Genomic DNA, 20,821 nt, shown 5'->3' on the forward strand with positions numbered 1-20,821 from the left:
AATTATAACCAGCAGCTGCACAACTGTTACCAGGTCATTCATCAGCAGGTACAAAGGTTCATTACCAACCAGTGAACTGTTATCAGCCATAAGTGTGTTTTCTAAGCAAACGTAGAGTTTTAGCCACAACAAAATGTCCTTTAAAGAGTCAGTATTCCTTCAAGTGTTTCCTAGTAGAAAGTGTAAAAAGTTCAATTTCATCAGTTTATCAAATCCTACATGCAGTCTCAGGCAGAGCTGTTGTCTTCTGATGTGTGTCCATCCTTCTGAGAGAGGGCTGTGCACGAGGCTTTAAAGTCTAGAGCATCCAAAAATAACTTCAAATGAAAGTTCACCCACCAGTATTGTCATCGTCTCTTAGAGCCTGCGTGTCTTTGTTTGGCTGTTTACAGTTTGATGGACAATTTACTGCAAACTTTAAAGTGAGCTGATTTTCCTTGAACTTTATTTAAAATGTAAATAAAACTATTATTATTGTTATTAATGGGAAGGCAGCTGCATGTTTTGCATGCAGAGGCCAAACCCCAGTTGCAGGGCGAACCAGTGGAATGCTTGTGCTGTAGTAATGGAGAGGGTGTGACAGGAATGGCAGCCAATGTAAAAACTGAGGCCATCAGTCATGAAAGACACTGAGCTGACTTTTTGTGGCGACCCCAAATAGGGAAATGCTGAAAGAACAAGTGACAAACATATACATACATATGTTATGAACCGAGATAGACTGGTGACCTGTCCAGGGTGTACTCCGCCCTCACCCAGTGTGAGTTTGGATTGGCTCCTCAATTGTAATATAAAACTGGGTAAAGATGACAAGAATATCAGACATGAATAGTAAGAAACTATCTGATATGAATGTAAGAGCAAATTAAATATAGCATGTAGTTGTGTAGAAGCACTCTTTAGTAAAAAAAGGTTATGGTGAAGAAAAAATTATCTGCCATCTTTGTATTTTCTAAGAAACGGGAGCTTCAGTCACTGCAACAAGTCCTGTAAACTGTAAAAATGTGTTCTTTACACAATTTGAATACTGTCCAATTTTAAGTACCCTTTAAAGTGATATGAAGTTGGATTGTTAGTTTTCCCAAATCCTGTTTCTCCACTCCAGCGACTAAAGTTGTCAGCTGAGCTCTAAACCAGGGCCGTGCATGATGATGACTTTATAGACTGCACGTACAACAGTTGGAAACAACGCTGCCGTGACCTCCTGAGTTTAGGTTGTTATTCATCCCAGGTTTTTGTGAGTTAACGGTGACCCTGACCTGTGACTGCGAGAGTATAATCAGTTCAAATAAAAATCACTTAATTTTTGAGTAATAATCTATGTTTTTGTTCAATTTAAAGAGATTACCTCAAAGTATTAATGAGATATTGTGTTAACAAGACCTGGTGGTGATTTTTCACTGTGCCAACTTGTTGCTCATCATGAACCTTTTTCAAAAAGAGTGTTTCTACACAAAAACACGTTACGTCAGTTATGTGCAGTGGAGCTGTTTACGAGTGGTGGTGTCCAGTTGATGGAAAACTACAGGCCATAGAAGAATATCCTGTCGTAGAGATGAAGAAGGAGTTGAAGCCTTTTCATGGCCTGCTCAGTTGCTATGGCCACAGTTGTGGTACCTGTGACTGCACTGCTAGATGCTTTGGGAGGCAGGTCTTGGATGTAGTCATTAATCTGCTTGTAGAGGGGCTTGGACCCTCCCCATTATCAAGCAGAGATCCCTGATGTTGTGACCAGATAATATGAGTCACAAACAACATGTGGCCAGAGACAGGGCGCAACAATAAATGCTGATGACGACAGTGCAGTGTGGAGTGAGTTTGACTGTCTACTCAGTAGAGATAAAATCATTATACTGGGAGCACAGCATCGAGGAATAAATTCGGCTTTAGAAGATGTTTATCTGAAGATGCTGTGGCAAGATTTAAAGATAACGTTCGGTCATCATTTGCAGCAATGCCATATCTAAATTCAAATGAGGTTTTCTCCCATACACAGGTTGAAACCTTGTGATTCGAACTAAGGCCACACTGTGTTTAAATCTTGATGATGCTGCCCCTCTCAAAAAGAAAGTCATAAAACAGAGGAGGCTGGCTCCCTGGTACAATTCTCACATTCCTACCTTAAAGCAGACATCAAGGAAATTAGAAAGAATTTGGCGTTCCAGTAACTCAGAAGAGTCTCACAGAGCCTGAAAAGAAAGCTTAAAAACATATAAATAAGCTCTCCACAGTGCTAGAAGTTCATATTACTCAGCACTAATAGAAGAAAACAAAACCAAACAAAACAAAAAAAAAAAAAAAAAAAAAAAAAAAAAAAAACAGGTTTCTCTTCAGCACTGTAGCCAGGCTGACACAGAGTCATAGCTCAGTTGAACCAGTGATCCCCTGAGCTTTGAGCAGCGATGACTTTATGGACTTTTTACAGATAAAACTGTAACAATCAGAGAAAGAATTCATCAGCTCTTACCTCCATTAGACAATAATCTTCTACTGAATACAGCAACTCCTGAATCACCTGCAATGCCTATTGTACATCTGGAATCATTCTTTCAGTCATTCATCCTAGACCTGATTAATTTTACCTTATCTTTGGGTTATGTACCTCAGACTCTTAAGACCGCAGTCATGAAACTTCAACTGAAAAAGCCAAATCTTGTTCCAGATGTTTTGGCCATCTACAGATCAATATTGAACCTTCTGTCCATCTATAAAATCATGGAGAAAGTGGTAGCAAACCACTTACATCACCATCTGCATAGGAACGGCTTGCTTGAAGAGTCAGTCAAGATTTAGAGCCCATAACAGCACAGAAACAGCGCTGCTTCAAGTCTCCAATGATATTCTAATGGCTTCAGATAATGCATCAGCCTTCATACTTCTCCTGTTATATGTTAGTGCTGCATTCAACACCAGAGATGAACGGTGAATTTAGGAGCCAGTTTCTTAGACTCCACCCCCAGTGGTAGGTCCAGGTGGACAGCCATACCTTTTGTCCCACTTGGTAAGGGGGGGGTCTGGGAGCAACAGCAATTGGCAGCTGTTGAATACCGTTCTGCTGCCTAAAGGAGTGAGGACCTGGCCTGGGTCCAGTTTTGGTGGCAGCGGCGGATGAATGCCTCCACGGATAGACAGAAAGTCTCTTTTTCCTGGGTTGGAAATAATGGAAACAATGAAACCCAGAAGACGGACTGGCGGATGCTCCGAGGCGACAGAACTCCCTCCAGAACAGTGAGGTGAACTAGGGCCCTCTGTCCGACACCCTGTCAGTAGGGAGGCCATGGAGTCAGAAAAAGTGTTGGTCAGCTGTCTTTAGCTGACGGGAGTTTGGGGAGGTGAATGAAGTGAGCAATCTTGCTGAATCGGTCTACCACAGTCAGGATGGTGGTGTGATCTCCAGACCAGGGCCTCAAGGAGCCGTCCCTCTTGCTGACGAAGAACAACCCTGCACCAGAAAGTGATGAGGACAGATGGATGATCCCAGCAGGCAGGGCGTTGCCGATGTATGTCTCCATGGCCTCTCTTTCAGCGGCAGATAGGGAGTAGAGCCGACCCTTGGCAGTGTGGTACTGGGAAGAAGTTTGATGGTGCTGTCATACGGCTGATGCGGGGGCAAGGAGATGGCCCTCGCCTTGCTGAAAACCTCTTGAAAACTCATGGTAGTCTGCAGGTACCTTGGAAGGGTCAGAGGTCAAACAGGTTATGAAGGTTGGTGTAGAGGCAGTAGGTTGGACCCCGTAGACCAGTCTATGTGAGGGTTGTGGCGGCAAAGCCAGGGGTAACCGAGGATCACTGGGAGGTTGGGAGATTTAAGGACGTGGAAACAGACTGTCTCGTGGTGGTTGCCGGACAGGAGCATGGGAATAGCTGTGGTCTGATGGGTGCACTGGCTGGCACTGGACAAGACAGGGGAACCTGATTGATGCTGCTGATGGGCGAGTTCCTCATCAATCAGGTGATGCCCGGCGGTAGCACAGGAGCCGGAGTCAGAGTCGTGTCAGAGGGGTCGGGGCTGCAGCGGCTGCAGATTGTTGAGTCATGACGGTAGCCATCTGTTGAACCTGGACGGCTAGCAAGGTTAGCGTCTGCTCCAGCCCTGAAGGTGTTCCTTATGCCGCTGGAGCATGTCCTCTACTCGAGCTAGGCGAGAGGTTGGAGAGGAGGTGTCTGCTGGGTCCATGTCTGGCCAGAGTTTTACTGACACTGGGTGGTTAGGACCCAAAAACAGAACACAGTCGGCAATGACTTTAATTGCTAGGGACAGGTAAAGAGCAGGATCTATAGAGTCGATCCCCGGTTCTGAAGTGCCAACAAGTTGAGAGCAGAGGAGCGGTCAGAGACAGGAGGAGTGGTCGAAGCCGGGAGAGCAGTGCGAGAAGGTGGAGGTACTGACAGGGAGCAGGCAGAGGATGAGCCGAGGACAGGCGGATAGGTCAGAACCAGGAGAGCAGACAGAAGCCCAGGACACTGAGACAGAACTCTTGGTCGGAGACGAAAGGCAGGCAGGTACAATGGGGAGCAGACGTGGAGAGCAGGTCCGGGAACAGGTAGGCAGGGTTGGGAGATCTGACATGTAATCGCTGGAGAGTCTCGCATGGCACAAAGAACAATCTGGCAAGAAGTGAGTGTGGAGCTAGTGAATATATACCTGGGTTGATTGTGGGTGATGTGCTGCAGGTGTGCTGATGGCTGAGTGAGAGCAGGTGTGGTGTGAGTAGTGGAAAGGTACTGAGTCCAGGGTGAGAGACAGCAGCAGACTGTGACAGACGTACTTGGTTAAAACTGGCACATGTGTCTCAGACCAAATGGCTATGACCTGTTGGGTTCCCCAGGGGTCAATTCTGGGACCCCTATTGTTTAATCTGTACATGCTTCCATTAGGCCAGCTAATATGCAGTTATAATGTGTCCTACCACAACTATGCAGATGACACTCAGATCTACGTTAGGTTAGAAATCTAAGGATAATTTTCGACTCAGACCTGAACACTTACAGCCACATTAAATCAATGACATCAGCAGCTTTTTATCATCTGAAAAACACTGGCAGAATCAAAGGAATAGTGTCTAAACCAGATTTGGAGAGAATAATCTATCCAGCAGGTTAGACTACTGTAACGGTCTGCTCACTGGACTCTCTAAACAAGCTGTAAGACAGCTGCAGTACATCCAGAATGCTGCTGCTCGAGTCCTGACTAGAATCAGGAAATACAACCACATTAGTCCAGTGCTCAGGTCTCTGCGCTGGCCTCCTGACGCTCAGAGAATAGACTTTAAAACAGCTCTGCTTGTGTACAAGTCTCTTCATGGTCTAGCACCAAAGTACATCTCTGACATGGTAGAGCCATATGAGAACCTCAGGGAGTGGTCTCCTGGTGGTGCCCAGGGTCAGGACTAAACATGGTGAGGCTGCGTTCCAGTTTTATGCTGCTAAAATCTGGAACAGTCTTTCAGAAGATGATTTCAGATTAGCTTTTAATGCATTCAATGATTTTTTTCTTGAATGATTTATGTCATGATTCTATCTGCCTTCTTGTAATTTTTTCTCCATCTGTCAAGCACTTTGAATTACCCTGGGTACGAACGCTAATTGTTGATCCAGTCTCCATGTGTCTGTGTGTGGCAACATTGGATTTCTGTTACTTATTAACTCAATTCAAAAACCAACCAAATATCAGAATCAGATTCAGAAAACTTTGTCAATGTGACATTGCACAACGAAATTAAGGTGTCAACTTACAGTGCAGAGGAAGTAATATAAATAGATAAAGATCTAAAAGGGATAAACGTGAAAAGTAAAAAAAAAGGAATTTAAAAACATAAATATAAATACAAACACAAGTTATAAGCAATGGGGAGAAGAGCCTGCTAGCTCTTATTGCATGTCACGGTAAAAATAATTGTATTGCACAAAAAAGTAATGGGTATTGCACATCTTATTTATCTAATGAATATGCAGTTCAGCTGTCATAAATATGAAACAAAAAGTTTATCTTGGCTTCCATTTACAGTTTTGAATTTCGGTTGGTTAAGATCACAACATTTTAACATGAACATTTGGCAAAATATCTTTTAGTAATCTTCCAGTCCGTTACTGTCCAGCTTGCCCGTCATTGGTGTTGTATATGCTGTATATGTGTGTGTGCCTTTAATAGAGAGTTGACGACAATGCCATAAAGCAGGTGTTCCAGGTGAGTCACACGTGGTGACCACACGGGCATTATTACCCAGCTTGATAATGCCCGGGCGGCATCTTCTCCGGGCAGCAAGTTACACAGTAAAGTTCTAGTATTGGATAATAACCTTTGTGTGGACATTGAATCACTTTACATGGTGTCAGATTCACTTGACAGACGCAGCGCTTCAGAAAGATGGCAAAGTTTAATCCTCCGGATAGTTTTGCATTTGATCGTCCAAATAAATTGGGAGACTGGAAGCAGCGTTTCCAACGCTTTTGTTTGGTGACAGAACTAAGCAGAGAGGATGGAGAAGTTCAGGTCAGTTCCCTGATATATGCTATGGGCCCGAAGGCTGAAAACATTTTCAAGTCATTCGTGTTAGCTGGGGATGACCAAAAGATGTTTGTTAGGAAAAGACGAGTACTTTTTCCCCAAACGGAATGTAATCCACGAGCGCGCCTGTTTCCACCAGAGAGTTCAGCGGCCCGGGGAGAAAGTTGAAATGTTTATCTGAGTTCTTTATGATTTATCAGAACACTGTGACGACACTCACTGTGACAGAGCCTACAGACTGGTGTGCACCGATAGTGCCAGTTCCAAGAAAGATTGGCAAAGTCCGCATTTGTGTAGACCTGAAAAGGTTAAATGAGGCTGAGGAGAGAACTGCAAAGCTGAGTGGTGCTACAATGTTGACGTCACTAGACGCAGCCTCAGGTTTTTGGCAGATAACTACACCCCGAAAGCAGCAAGTTAACTACCTTCATAACACCATTTGGGAGATACTCCTTCAAGCGGCTCCCATTCAGCATGACCAGTGCTCCTGAAGTCTTTCAGCGGAAAATGGCGAAACTCTGAATGACCTTGATATCGCTATTTGATGCTAAATCCAGTCTGCCAGATTCGGTTGCCTGGATCAGGCCCTGAATGACAATGGTCCCCAATTTGCATGTGAGGAGTTCCGAGAGTTCGCTAGAGTGTACAACTTTCAGCACGTAACATCAAGTCCCCATAATCCGCAAGGAAATGGACATGCAGAGAGGAGTTCAAATCGCAACCACGATTCTTCAACAGAGAGACCCTTGCTCTTATGTGCTACCGCTCCACCATGCTCCACTACTGGAGTGAGTCCGGCTGAACTGCTTATGGGCCAGAAGATTAAGACAATATCTCCAACACTTGAGAGAAACCTTCTTCCTCTTTGGCCTAACCTGAAAACTGTCAGGAACAAAGATGCGAAGGAGAAGGAGAAAGAAGCTTTCTACTTCAACCTTTGACATGGAGCAAAGCCCCTGCTGTTGCTGAGGTCTGGTGATCCCGATCTTGGGAAGTTGGACCACCAGCAAGCCTGGGGAACACCCGCTGAAATAGAAGAGGTGGAGAGAAAAGTACGGATGGGATACAGACCCTGGTTCGGGTAGGGGGCATGAAAGTATAGAGGGTGCAGGAGGTGGAGGCAATACAAGCTACACTAGCAGATTCAGCAACTAAACTCACCTGAACAGTCCTATACTCAAACAAAACTAACACACCAACCCAGGCCAACTCACCTGGAACACCCGCTGTCATCCCTGGTTACAGTTCTAATCCACGATCCTATGTTATCGAGACAGAACAGGGGGCAACACTGAGGCGTCACCATCGTCACCTGCAAACATGTTCCTGTGCCAGCTGGAGATATACCAGAGGGGTATTCCAGAAAGCGGGTTATGTGAAAACTCTGAGTATGTTAACCCTGAGATGAGGGAAACTCTGAGTTATCGGTTCCAGAAAGATGTCCAAGATGGAAGGCCTGTAAGGGATGTAACCTGCAGAAATTACTTTTGAATAAAACAGCCTAAGACAACTTCTCATTATTGTTTCTTTATTCCCTTAAAGTACATAAGCAGCAGTTAGGATTTGTAATATACAGTATAATACAGCCATGAACATATTTCACGTGTGTAGTGCACCCATCTCAACTGATGTTCGAGTAATAGAATTCAAGGTCTGTTTTTCTAATCTGGCAATCCAGATAGACCATTTCTTTTTCTGTTCTCTGTATTGTCTTCATAAGCTGGACTCTGTACAAATCCTTCACAGTTAACTAGGAAACATATGGAGGACATTGAAATCCTACAGTTCTACATACAGATTTAATGCAGTATTGACCGAAAACCTTGCTGAGTCAAGATGTGCTGTAGAAGTTGGTGACCCTCCTGGTGATGTGCAGACATGTTCTGTTGAAGGACAAGAATGGGCTAGTAGTTTGTCCATGATCTATGATCATCACGTCAGAGTGCACGTCAAACTCTGAGTTCCACTCAAGAATATAAAGGAATGTGAATGGGTAGAGCACTGAAGAGCCATCTGAAGCAAGATCTGAGTCTGGAATACTTACAGCTGCTGGGTGTTCAACTGTTTTAGTCAGAGGCTGAACAAGGCAGATGGCACCATCCACAACTGTTGTGTTATATTTAAGTTGTATTTTTTTAAATGACACAAGTGTATACTGACATCTGATGTAGGCACTTTTGTCCTGGGGGTGACAGGCTCAGATGAGCTTCCCCCAGGGATGCCCTCAGCCACCGGTCGTTCCCTGTTTTGGCTAAGGGCCAGTTCCTCAGCCTCTGTCAGAGGTGGTGGCGGCGGCCCTCCACCCGTTTTTCAGGCCTCTGCCTTCTTTCTGGTGGCTAAACAGAACTCAAATGTTAATCTCTTTTTTAAATTAATAGATTTTACTTAGTTTGTGTACACATTGACTTTAATATGTCACAATTTTATTTGGGGAAAACACAAGAAACTTGTGTGACAAAAAAATGGACCAGACAAACTTTCACCCTGCTCTATGTTCCCTACAGATAATATCCAACTAGGCCAGTGAGTGGTGAACTATCATGTCTTTAGGGTCATCAGGTGGTAACCTCCTTTCAGCGGTGTTTCGTCTAGTTAGGCCCACAACACCTCCAGGAGGCTGGACCGTGAACACTTGCGTCCCAGAGTCACCCCCACATGCCAGCCGTCACCACTCCTCACACAAAGACAACTATCTACAACAGTACGACTATCAACTACTCTAACCTCTCACCAACTGCACCAGTGAAAGCGGGGTGGGGGTACAGACCCTGGTTCGGGTAGGGGGGAGAAATAGAAGAGGTGGAGAGAAAAGTACGGATGGGATACAGACCCTGGTTCGGGTAGAGGGTGCAGGAGGTGGAGGCAATACAAGCTACACTAGCAGATTCAGCAACTAAACTCACCTGTCCTATACTCAAACAAAACTAACACACCAACCCAGGCCAACTCACCTGGACTAACTGCACGGTGTCAAAGAGGCTCAAACAGGCCACACCCTCCACTTAAATACACTTCCTCTTCCTGGATTTCTTCCTCTGCTTCTCCCTAGAGTCTGTCTATCTGAAGAGCTCGGTCTGCTGGGCCCCCAGCTACTATTACTTCTTCTAACCCAAATCCACTGACTGGACCTTACTGCCTCATCTGTCATTTCCTTCACTATTTTCCTCACCCTCAGTCCGCTTCCTCCTAACTCCTTCAACAAAGCAACAGCAGATCTTGCTACAAACCCTCTACATCCTACTTCCACTGGACAAATCCTGACCTTCCATCCTCGCTGCTCAGCATCTTCAATGCCTGCAGCTAAGCTTTTTAAAACCAGGTTATGTCGCCACGTATATCGGCCTTGTGAGAGACTAATCTTACAACCGGACAAGATGTGTTTTAGAGCTGCAGCACCTGAACACAACGAACATAACGGGTCTCCATTTACCCAGAGTTTTAGGTTCTGGGGAGTTGGCAATACGTCATATGTTGTCCCTATCAAATATCTAACAGTACTTTCCTCCATACTCCACAGCTCTTTCCAACTAAGCTTTTTCTTCTCTACACCTTCCCAGTTCAACCACTGTCCCTGCTTATCCTGAGCCACTGCCCTCGCACTCCTTAATATTTCCTCCTGTCTACGAACCTGCTCTACAATTAGCTTCCTCTTCTCTTTGGGCTCTGCTCTACTCCACACCGGTTTGCCTGGGCCAAGCCCCAAGCCTCCCAGGCCTATCTGTACATTACCCACAATCTCTGTATGCCTAAGAGATGCTTTTGCTTCCTGCACTGCCATTCTATCAACATTTTATCAAGTGACAACTGAAAACTATTCCAAAGCATTTATTATTTATGCATTTAGATTTTATGGACTTTGAGGATTCTATCCCTTTCTTTCCATATTTTCAGGGCTTTGGTGGCAGTTTAGTAGTTTATATACAGCAATCTCAGTTAAAGCAACATATTAGTAATTTTAAAGGAAATTGTCATTTGAATTTCTAAACAAAAACAAGGACACTGCAGTACTCCATTTGTGCGCAGGGCACAGCTGATGGGGGGCGACATGGTGTTCATTTTCACTGTCCCAGTCTTTAAAGTCAGCATGCGTAGCCCTCCATCTTCAGGCTGCACAGAGCTCAGTGAGCAGCATTCCTCCCAGTTGCAGTAGACAGGATTTTGGAAATTGCTGTGTTCAGTGTACCACAATATCACTTCAGAGAGGAGTGGATAAAAGCTTTGGGTAAATAATCCAGTTTTTGTTTTTGTTAATGACAATTTAAGGGACTTTTTGGGGTGACACAAACTTCTGCGTGCTTGCTTAGAAAACACACTTATGGCAGACAACAATTCTCTTGTTCTTCTTGAATCGCTGCAGCGGCACATAAATTACAAGGTCATTATTGTGCAGCTCCTTGTGATGATTTTTCTCAGCATCAACTTGTCGCTCATTGTAACCTTTTTTCAAAAAGAGTGTTTCTACACAACCGCACGTTATATGCTATTTGCTGTTACATTACTGTCAGATAGTTTGTTGTTATTCATGTCTGATATCGTTCTCATCCTCAACCATTTTCGTATTGCCTTTCAAACGTGGCTGTGCCTCATTATCTCTATGGTGGTGTTTCTGTATGCTACAGTCACACCAGTGACTCTGACAGCAATGACTCTGGAGCGTTATGTGGCTGTTTGTATGCCGCTGCATCATGGAGAGCTCTGCTCCACACGTAATACTATTAACTGTATCCTCATCATTCATGCTCTCAGCTCTGTGCCCTCTATTTTTATTTTCTCCACTTTCTTTGGATCTGCATCCCTAAAGTTTTACACCCAATATCACATCTGTTCAGTGGAAATATTTATGATTCACTTATGGCAGCAACATCTGAGGTCAGCTATATACCAATTACAGTTTTTGGTCATGTGCATCATACTTGTTTTTTGCTATGTTAAAATAATGAAAGTGTCCAAAGCTGCATCAGGAGAGGATAAGCAGTCATCAAGGAAAGGGCTCAGGACAGTGGCTCTTCATGGTTTCCAGCTGCTGCTCTGTCTTATCCAGCTGTGGTTTCCCTTCATAGAAGCTGCTTTGTTCCACATTAGTTTTACTCTATTTAACAATGTCAGGTATTTTAACTACATATTATGTTATCTTGCACCCAGATGTATGAGTCCTCTCATTTATGGCCTGAGAGATGAGGTTTTTTTTAATTCTCTGAAATACTTTGCCTCATTTGGCTTGTGTAAAAGAGACATTATTTAATATGTTAGAATTTCTCTTCCTTTCAGCATTTATAACAGACGTGGATGATGCTCATGAACAACGTGCCAGTGAACTTCTATCTGTTTTTCCTGAAAACCACAGTCTTGTTTTTACTTTAAGAGATCAGGTCCTATTTCATGTGTTAACATTTAGTGGGCTATTTCACAGCCATCAGTAAAATCTATGTACATAGAGCAGCATAGTGATAGATTGGGGTATGAAATGCAGCACGTGATCAAATTCTCCAGTTAATATCTTTATATTGATGTCATTGAAGTCACAGAGTTATTGGTTTTGGGATTTGAGTCTTTAAAACAGCATATTAGATGGTGTAAATCTTTAGCATATATGATACACCTGATGTTGTCTAACATGTAGTAAAACCTTTGCTTGTTTGAGTCCTCTCATCTACGGCTTCACATGAGGTTCTCTTTGATGCCCTCAAATACTGTGTCTCCTTTGGCTCGTAGGTGCAAAATACTATTTGATCAATTTGAATAACAGTTATTGGCTTCCTGTGTGTAGATATAAACACGTCTTGCATGGATTGAAATGGGCTTTATGGGTGTGTTCACATTATTGTAATAGTAATTGGCATTGATATTGAATCAGATGATTAGCAACTATTCATTACTTTTTTATGAATAGTGCAGAACAGTTATGTTTTTTTTTGTTGTGTACGTTGTTGTTTTGTTGTAAGTTTAAGGCAGAACGTGTCTTTGCTTCATGGTCTTACGTTTTGTTTTGATAAATCAGATACTGATGGTCCTATTTAATCTGTAAAAAGCTGATGTGTCATCAGTTACAGAATTCAGCCTGCCTTTGTCCTCAATCTGAACCACTGACACAAAGGCTGAGAGGAAATTTAAATCTGTAGTTTCATCTGTATTAAATCTTCTAAAGTCTTCATGATTTAATCGTTTAAGCTCATGTTTTGCTTCCCTCATTAATAGTTTGTATACCGTCATAGTTTTTGAATTGTAGTTTGGAGCTGCATATTAAAGATTTTGGCCTTTTAATGTACTTTCTTTGGAACACCTGGAACCTTTAAAAATAAAATGATCTCACCCATCTTTTTTTTGATGTTTTAATAAAATACAAATGAAGCAGAGAATCAGAGCAGGTTACTGATGTCTACAAGAAGTGTTTGGCTAAGCTCTTCCTGTTTGCAGAGCTGTGAATGACTATTCTTCGACAAGATGGTGGTCCCATCTCAATTAGACAAAAGGTCCAATCTCTGAATGTATATTTATTTATTTATTTAGTGTGAAACAACAATAAACACAAAAAGAACAAATAAAAACAATGACACAATCACAATCACAATCACAAGCGTATAAAGGTATCCAATGTTATAACAAAACATAAATAAAAATATTGAAAACAAAAAGGAAAAAGCAGCATCCAGGTAACAGTTTCAGCTCGCCTTTAGAGAAGACTGGTACTGAGAAAGGCCAAGTGCCGATTCTGTTCCTTCTCTTTAATTATTTGCCGTGTTTTTGAGAAGATTCCCTCAGAGGGGATGGATGGTATGGAATTACCATATTTTTCGCACAATAAGATGCACTTAAATCCTTAAATTTAAGGCAGTGCGCCTTATGTATGAAATCTTGCTGTGCTTACTGACCTCGAACCAACTTTATGTGGCACACTGCGCTCAAAAATCTGTCAAAATGTTTTATTGCGACTTTGGTAAGCGACGAAGCCGTTCCACTTGATGGATTGTGGGAGCATTCTCAGATGGCACAGGGGCGTTGTGTTAACGGTGGTCCTTGGTTGGATATGGGTTGACAACGTTAGATAACTAATTATGTAGTGCAAGTTCGACTTACCTGACTGTTGTTTCACTTTATATATGTTTTATCATGCACCTTATAAGCCGGTGTGCCTTATGTATGAAAATAGACCTGTTCATTGATATTGCACCTTATAATGCGGTGCCCCTTATGGTCCACAAAATACGGTACTTTTGAACCAAAATATGCAAACTAATTTTATAAAATATCAAACAAAAATACAAATTTGAGAGAGAATAAAACAAAACCAAGCCAAAAACAAACTAATCTCAAAATTAAAACTCATGAGTCGCAAACAAATTATCTGGCTTATTGTGTATTGGAAGTAAAGTAAAGTATCAGTCTTTTCATTTTATGTCCTTTTGTTTACAGTTCCCTTTGCGTCTTTCTCACTGCTGGCTTTGCAGTTGTTTTTCCTGATCTTTTGGATTTCTGACACAAACCTCTCAGGTGGGCGGGTTCTTTAAGGGGTGCCTCGCTGTTGGCTAATGAGTTTTTGAGTGACGGCTCCATTGCTGGAGAGCTCACTCAGTGCCCCGGAAGTTGCTCAGCGCATCAAGCTCTGGCGCCACCAAACAGACATGTAAACACACAAACATTATATATGTGTTGTCTGTGTCTTGTGTCAAACGTGTTGTTGTTTTGTCATGCTCTGGTTAGTAAGTTTATATTGAATTGATCTTGGCTAACATTAGCTATTGCTATCAATAACGATTGCTAGCTAGCTAACCACACACACACACACACTGGTACTAACGTTGCAGAAAATCGAGCAGTGTAGGTAGGATTTTATTTGTAATGAAGTATTTTTACATGTGGCATCGATACCTTTGCTTAGGTAATCTGAGTACTTGGGGTCACAGAATCTGCTGGTTGACCAAATTCACTGTAACATCGGCCTGTTTTCTTTTCTGGATAATTTGCCATGAGAATCACTGCAGGCTGAATGTATCTTGATATGAGATATATTATATATTATATATAGATATATTATGACATATGACTTTTATATAGTTTTAATTGACAATGAGAGTTTGGGAGATGTATGATTTCATATAACTATTCACACCTTTTTCTGTGATATACATAAAAAATACCAACACCAAAAAATCTGATTTCTTCCTTTTTTCTTTGATTCCTGTTTGAGGATGTTCTGCTCCACTACTTACAGAAAAAGTTCATAAGCAAAAATCAATTTTGTTGATTGAGTGGAAATAAAATAATTTAGACCCAATAACATGAACAGAGTAACATTAACTGGAGGTACAGAGTGGCCGAACATCACTGATATTGTAATTCTGGAGATAAACACCTTTTTTCTTTATAACCACCATTAAGTCCAAGGTTGATGAACACTTAAACACAGACTATGACTATAATTTAGTTAAATAGCAGACACAGCTACCGACTGTGATTTATCCAATGTTATTTCCTTTATACAACCCAAAGGAGACATATTTTTTCAGTGCATGAAAGAAAACTTCATCTCTGAGGCCATAAATGAGAGGACTCAAGAATTTTGGTACAAGATAAAATAATATATAGTTGAAATATCTCACATGATAAAACACAACAACATCAATCTGAAGCAATGCAGCTTCTATGAACGAACACCACAGCTGGATGAGACAGAGCAGCAGCTGGAAACCATGAAGAGCCACTGTCCTGAGCCCTTTCCTTGATGACTGCTTATCCTCTCCTGATGCAGCTTTGGCCACTTTCATTATTTTAACATAGGAAATCACAACAGGTATTAGCATGATCAAGAAGTAAAACTGACTTATAGCTGACCTGAGATGGTGTTGCCATAAGTAAATGAAAAGAAACTCCACTGCACATAACTGAAATTGGTTGTAAAATTTTAGGGATGCAGATCCAAAGATGGTGGAGAGAATAACAATGCAGGGCACAGAGCTGAGAGCATGAATGAAGAGGACAATGTTTACATTATTACGTGTGGAGCAGAGCTCTCCGTGACGCAGCGGCATACAAACAGCCACATAACGCTCCAGAGTCATTGCTGTCAGAGTCACTGGTGTAACTGTAGTATACACAAGTGTCAAAACACTGATAATGACACACAACCAAACCTGAATCACAACATTATAATTGGCCAGCAGAAGGAGGATATCAGATAAGAATAATAACAAACTATCCGACAGTAAAGAAACGGCAAATAAGATGTAACGTGTGGTTGCATAGAAACACTGTTTTTGAAAAAAGGTTGTGATGAGCAACAAGTTGATGCAGAGAAAAATCATTACCAAGACCTGAACAGTGAAAATCTGCTCGTCGCTCTGCTGAACAAGCTCAAAATCCACCAGTGAAGTGTTACCAGCCATAAATGTGTTTTCTAAGCAAAGAAAGATGAGTTTTAGCCACAACAAAAAGTCAAATAAAGAGTCAATATCAAAAAGAGATTGCAATAAGACAATGGTGGATTAAATAGTGTTTTCATGAATCCCAATGTGACAGAAAGCAGTAATGACTGCTGAGCTCTGTGCAGCTCAGTGAGACAGCACCGTGCATGATGAGGACTTTAAAGATTAGACTATCCAAAAATAACACCAAATGAAATCTCCCTCACCAATGTCGTCATTGACTCTTACAGCCGTCCGTCTCTGATTGGCTGTCTGTGGTTGGACAGAAACACTGAGCACTGCAGATACCAAAGAAAATAACAAAGAAAACGGTCACTTAAATTTGACAGTTATTCTGAAGTTACCAAAGAATGTTGCCAAAGTTTTCATCTGAGGTTATTGGCCTCAGCATGCCTTAGGTTTAGTTTAAACACCTGCTGACAAGCTTCCTTTAATGATCTGTGTCTCTTTGAGTGGGATTGAATTTGTGTATTCACTAATTTAGACTTGGTTAGTGCTGTCGCCCCACAATAAGAAGGTTGTGGGTTCAGTTCCCGGCCTGGGGCCTTTCTGTGTGGAGTTTGCATGTTCTCCCCGTGTCTGCGTGGGTTTCCTCCCACTGTCCAAAGATATCATGTTTCGGTTAACTGGTGACTCTGAATTTGCCGTAGGTGTGAGTTTGAGCATGGGTGGTTGTTCATCTCTTTTTGTCTTTGTGTGTTGGGCCTGTGGACTGGCGACCTGTCCAGGGTGACCCCGCCCCTGGCACGATGTGAGCTGGGATTGGCTCCAGCAGCCCGGAAACAGAAAAGCGATAGAAGATGGATGGATGGGTGGATGGACTAATTTAGACTTGGTTTGAAATACACTTTTTTCACATTTTCTTGTCTTTTTAAAAGGAGAGAGTTGTAAAGAAGACAAAATATGATTGTGTATGTTGTAAAGATATCAGAAGTTGATCCAGTCTCCATGTGTATGTGTCTCTGTGAGGCAACATTGTATTTACTCATGAACTCAATTCAAAATCAGCCAAATATAGTTCAGCTGTCATAAATATGAAACATAAAATTTATCTTGGCTTCCATTTACAGTTTTGAATTTCAGTTGGGTAAGATCACAACATTTTAACATGAACATTTGGCAAAATATCTTTTAGTAATCTTCCAGCCCGTTACTGTCCAGCTTGCCCGTCATTGGTGTTGTATATGCTGTATATGTGTGTGTGCCTTTAATAGAGAGTTGACGACAATGCCATAAAGCAGGTGTTCCAGGTGAGTCACACGTGGTGACCACACGGGCATTATTACCCAGCTCCAAGTTACACAGTAAAGTTCTAGTATTGGATAATAACCTTTGTGTGGACATTGAATCAGTTTACATGGTGTCAGATTCACTTGACAGACGCAGCGCTTCAGAAAGATGGCAAAGTTTAATCCTCCGGAAAGTTTTGCGTTTGATCGTCCAAATAAATTGGGAGACTGGAAGCTGCGTTTCCAACGCTTTTGTTTGGTGACAGAACTAAGCAGAGAGGATGGAGAAGTTCAGGTCAGTTCCGTGATATATGCTACGGGCCCGAAGGCTGAAAACATTTTCAAGTCATTTGTGTTAGCTGGGGATGATCAAAAGATGTTTGTTAGGAAAAGACGAGTACTTTTTCCCCAAACGGAATGTAATCCACGAGCGCGCCTGTTTCCACCAGAGAGTACAGCGGCCCGGGGAGAAAGTTGAAATGTTTATCTGAGTTCTTTATGATTTATCAGAACACAGATGACTTTAATATGTCACCATTTTATTTAGAGAAAACACAAGAAACTTGTGTGACAAAAAAAATGGACCAGACAAACTTTCCCCCTGCTCTATGTTCCCTACAGATAATATCCAACTAGGCCAGTGAGTGGTGATAACTATCATGTCTTTGGGGTCATCAGGTGGGAACCTCCTTTCATCGTTGTTTCGTCTAGTTAGGCCCACAACACCTCCAGGAGGCTTGACCGTGAACACTGGCGTCCCAGAGTCACCCCCAAATGCCAGCCATCACCACTCCTCACACAAAGACAACTATCTCCAACAGCACGACTATCAACTACTCTAACCTCTCACCAACTGCACCAGTGAAAGCGGGGTGGGGGTACAGACCCTGGTTCGGGTAGGGGGGAGAAATAGAAGAGGTGGAGAGAAAAGTACGGATGGGATACAGACCCTGGTTCGGGTAGAGGGTGCAGGAGGTGGAGGCAATACAAGCTACACTAGCAGATTCAGCAACTAAACTCACCTGAACAGTCCTATACTCAAACAAAACTAACACACCAACCCAGGCCAACTCACCTGGACTAACTGCACGGTGTCAAAGAGGCTCAAACAGGCCACACCCTCCACTTAAATACACTTCCTCTTCCTGGATTTCTTCCTCTGCTTCTCCCTAGAGTCTGTCTATCTGAAGAGCTCGGTCTGCTGGGCCCCCAGCTACTATTACTTCTTCTAACCCAAATCCACTGACTGGATCTTACTGCCTCATCTGTCATTTCCTTCACTATTTTCCTCACCCTCAGTCCGCTTCCTCCTAACTCCTTCAACAAAGCAACAGCAGATCTTGCTACAAACCCTCTACATCCTACTTCCACTGGACAAATCCTGACCTTCCATCCTCGCTGCTCAGCATCTTCAATGCCTGCAGCTAAGCTTTTTAAAACCAGGTTATGTCGCCACGTATATCGGCCTTGTGAGAGACTAATCTTACAACCGGACAAGATGTGTTTTAGAGCTGCAGCACCTGAACACAACGAACATAACGGGTCTCCATTTACCCAGAGTTTTAGGTTCTGGGGAGTTGGCAATACGTCATATGTTGCCCCTATCAAATATCTAACAGTACTTTCCTCCATACTCCACAGCTCTTTCCAACTAAGCTTTTTCTTCTCTACACCTTCCCAGTTCAACCACTGTCCCTGCTTATCCTGAGCCACTGCCCTCGCACTCCTTAATATTTCCTCCTGTCTACGAACCTGCTCTACAATTAGCTTCCTCTTCTCTTTGGGATCTGCTCTACTCCACACCGGTTTGCCTGGGCCAAGCCCCAAGCCTCCCAGGCCTATCTGTACATTACCCACAATCTCTGTATGCCTAAGAGATGCTTTTGCTTCCTGCACTGCCATTCTATCAACATTTTATCAAGTGACAACTGAAAACTATTCCAAAGCATTTATTATTTATGCATTTAGATTTTATGGACTTTGAGGATTCTATCCCTTTCTTTCCATATTTTCAGGGCTTTGGTGGCAGTTTAGTAGTTTATATACAGCAATCTCAGTTAAAGCAACATATTAGTAATTTTAAAGGAAATTGTCATTTGAATTTCTAAACAAAAACAAGGACACTGCAGTACTCCATTTGTGCGCAGGGCACAGCTGATGGGGGGCGACATGGTGTTAATTTTCACTGTCCCAGTCTTTAAAGTCAGCATGCGTAGCCCTCCATCTTCAGGCTGCACAGAGCTCAGTGAGCAGCATTCCTCCCAGTTGCAGTAGACAGGATTTTGGAAATTGCTGTGTTCAGTGTCCCACAATATCACTTCAGAGAGGAGTGGATAAAAGCTTTGGGTGAATAATCCAGTTTTTGTTTTTGTTAATGACAATTTAAGGGACTTTTTGGGGTGACACAAACTTCTGCGTGCTTGCTTAGAAAACACACTTATGGCAGACAACAATTCTCTTGTTCTTCTTGAATCGCTGCAGCGGCACATAAATTACAAGGTCATTATTGTGCAGCTCCTTGTGATGATTTTTCTCAGCATCAACTTGTCGCTCATTGTAACCTTTTTTCAAAAAGAGTGTTTCTACGCAACCGCACGTTATATGCTATTTGCTGTTACATTACTGTCAGATAGTTTGTTGTTATTCATGTCTGATATCGTTCTCATCCTCAACCATTTTCGTATTGCCTTTCAAATGTGGCTGTGCATCATTATCTCTATGGTGGTGTTTCTGTATACTACAGTCACACCAGTGACTCTGACAGCAGTGACTCTGGAGCGTTATGTGGCTGTTTGTATGCCGCTGCATCATGGAGAGCTCTGCTCCACACGTAATACTATTAACTGTATCCTCATCATTCATGCTCTCAGCTCTGTGCCCTCTATTTTTATTTTCTCCACTTTCTTTGGATCTGCATCCCTAAAACTTTACACCCAATATCACATCTGTTCAGTGGAAATATTTATGATTCACTTATGGCAGCAACATCTGAGGTCAGCTATATACCAATTACAGTTTTTGATCATGTGCATCATACTTGTTTTTTTCTTATGTTAAAATAATGAAAGTGTCCAAAGCTGCATCAGGAGAGGATAAGCAGTCATCAAGGAAAGGGCTCAGGACAGTGGCTCTTCATGGTTTCCAGCTGCTGCTCTGTCTTATCCAGCTGTGGTTTCCCTTCATTGAAGCTGCTTTGTTCCAGATTAGTTTTAATTTATTTGACAATGTCAGGTATTTTAACTACATATTATGTTATCTTGCACCCAGATGTATGAGTCCTCTCATTTATGGCCTGAGAGATGAGTTTTTTTTTAATTCTCTGAAATACTTTGCCTCATTTGGCTTGTGTAAAAGAGACATTATTTAATATGTTAGAATTTCTCTTCCTTTCAGCATTTATAACAGACGTGGATGATGCTCATGAACAACGTGCCAGTGAACTTCTATCTCTTTTTCCTGAAAACCACAGTCTTGTTTTTACTTTAAGAGATCAGGTCCTATTTCATGTGTTAACATTTAGTGGGCTATTTCACAGCCATCAGTAAAATCTATGTACATAGAGCAGCATAGTGATAGATTGGGGTATGAAATGCAGCACGTGATCAAATTCTCCAGTTAATATCTTTATATTGATGTCATTGAAGTCACAGAGTTATTGGTTTTGG

General features: G+C 42.3%; 2 protein-coding genes and 1 pseudogene across 2 annotated transcripts; 2 read left to right on the top strand and 1 right to left on the bottom strand.

The window, feature by feature from the left end:
• Window positions 1-10,823: 10,823 nt before the first annotated feature.
• Window positions 10,824-11,750, top strand: LOC115053100 (odorant receptor 131-2-like). Its single transcript, XM_029517664.1, has one exon. It carries the CDS (start codon window positions 10,824-10,826, stop codon window positions 11,748-11,750), a length of 927 nt encoding a protein of 308 aa, XP_029373524.1.
• Window positions 11,751-14,961: 3,211 nt separating this feature from the next.
• LOC115053103 (odorant receptor 131-2-like) lies at window positions 14,962-15,549 on the bottom strand (the record flags this gene model as incomplete). The annotated part of the gene is made up of 1 exon (XM_029517670.1): window positions 14,962-15,549. A coding segment is annotated over one exon (588 nt), but the record flags the coding sequence as incomplete, so codon positions are not given.
• A 4,046-nt stretch (window positions 15,550-19,595) lies between these two features.
• Window positions 19,596-20,523, top strand: LOC115053104 (odorant receptor 131-2-like; annotated as a pseudogene).
• Window positions 20,524-20,821: the final 298 nt, after the last annotated feature.

The sequence above is a fragment of the Echeneis naucrates genome, chromosome 13 (genome assembly GCF_900963305.1).
Source record: "Echeneis naucrates chromosome 13, fEcheNa1.1, whole genome shotgun sequence".
Taxonomy (NCBI): Eukaryota; Metazoa; Chordata; class Actinopteri; order Carangiformes; family Echeneidae; genus Echeneis; species Echeneis naucrates.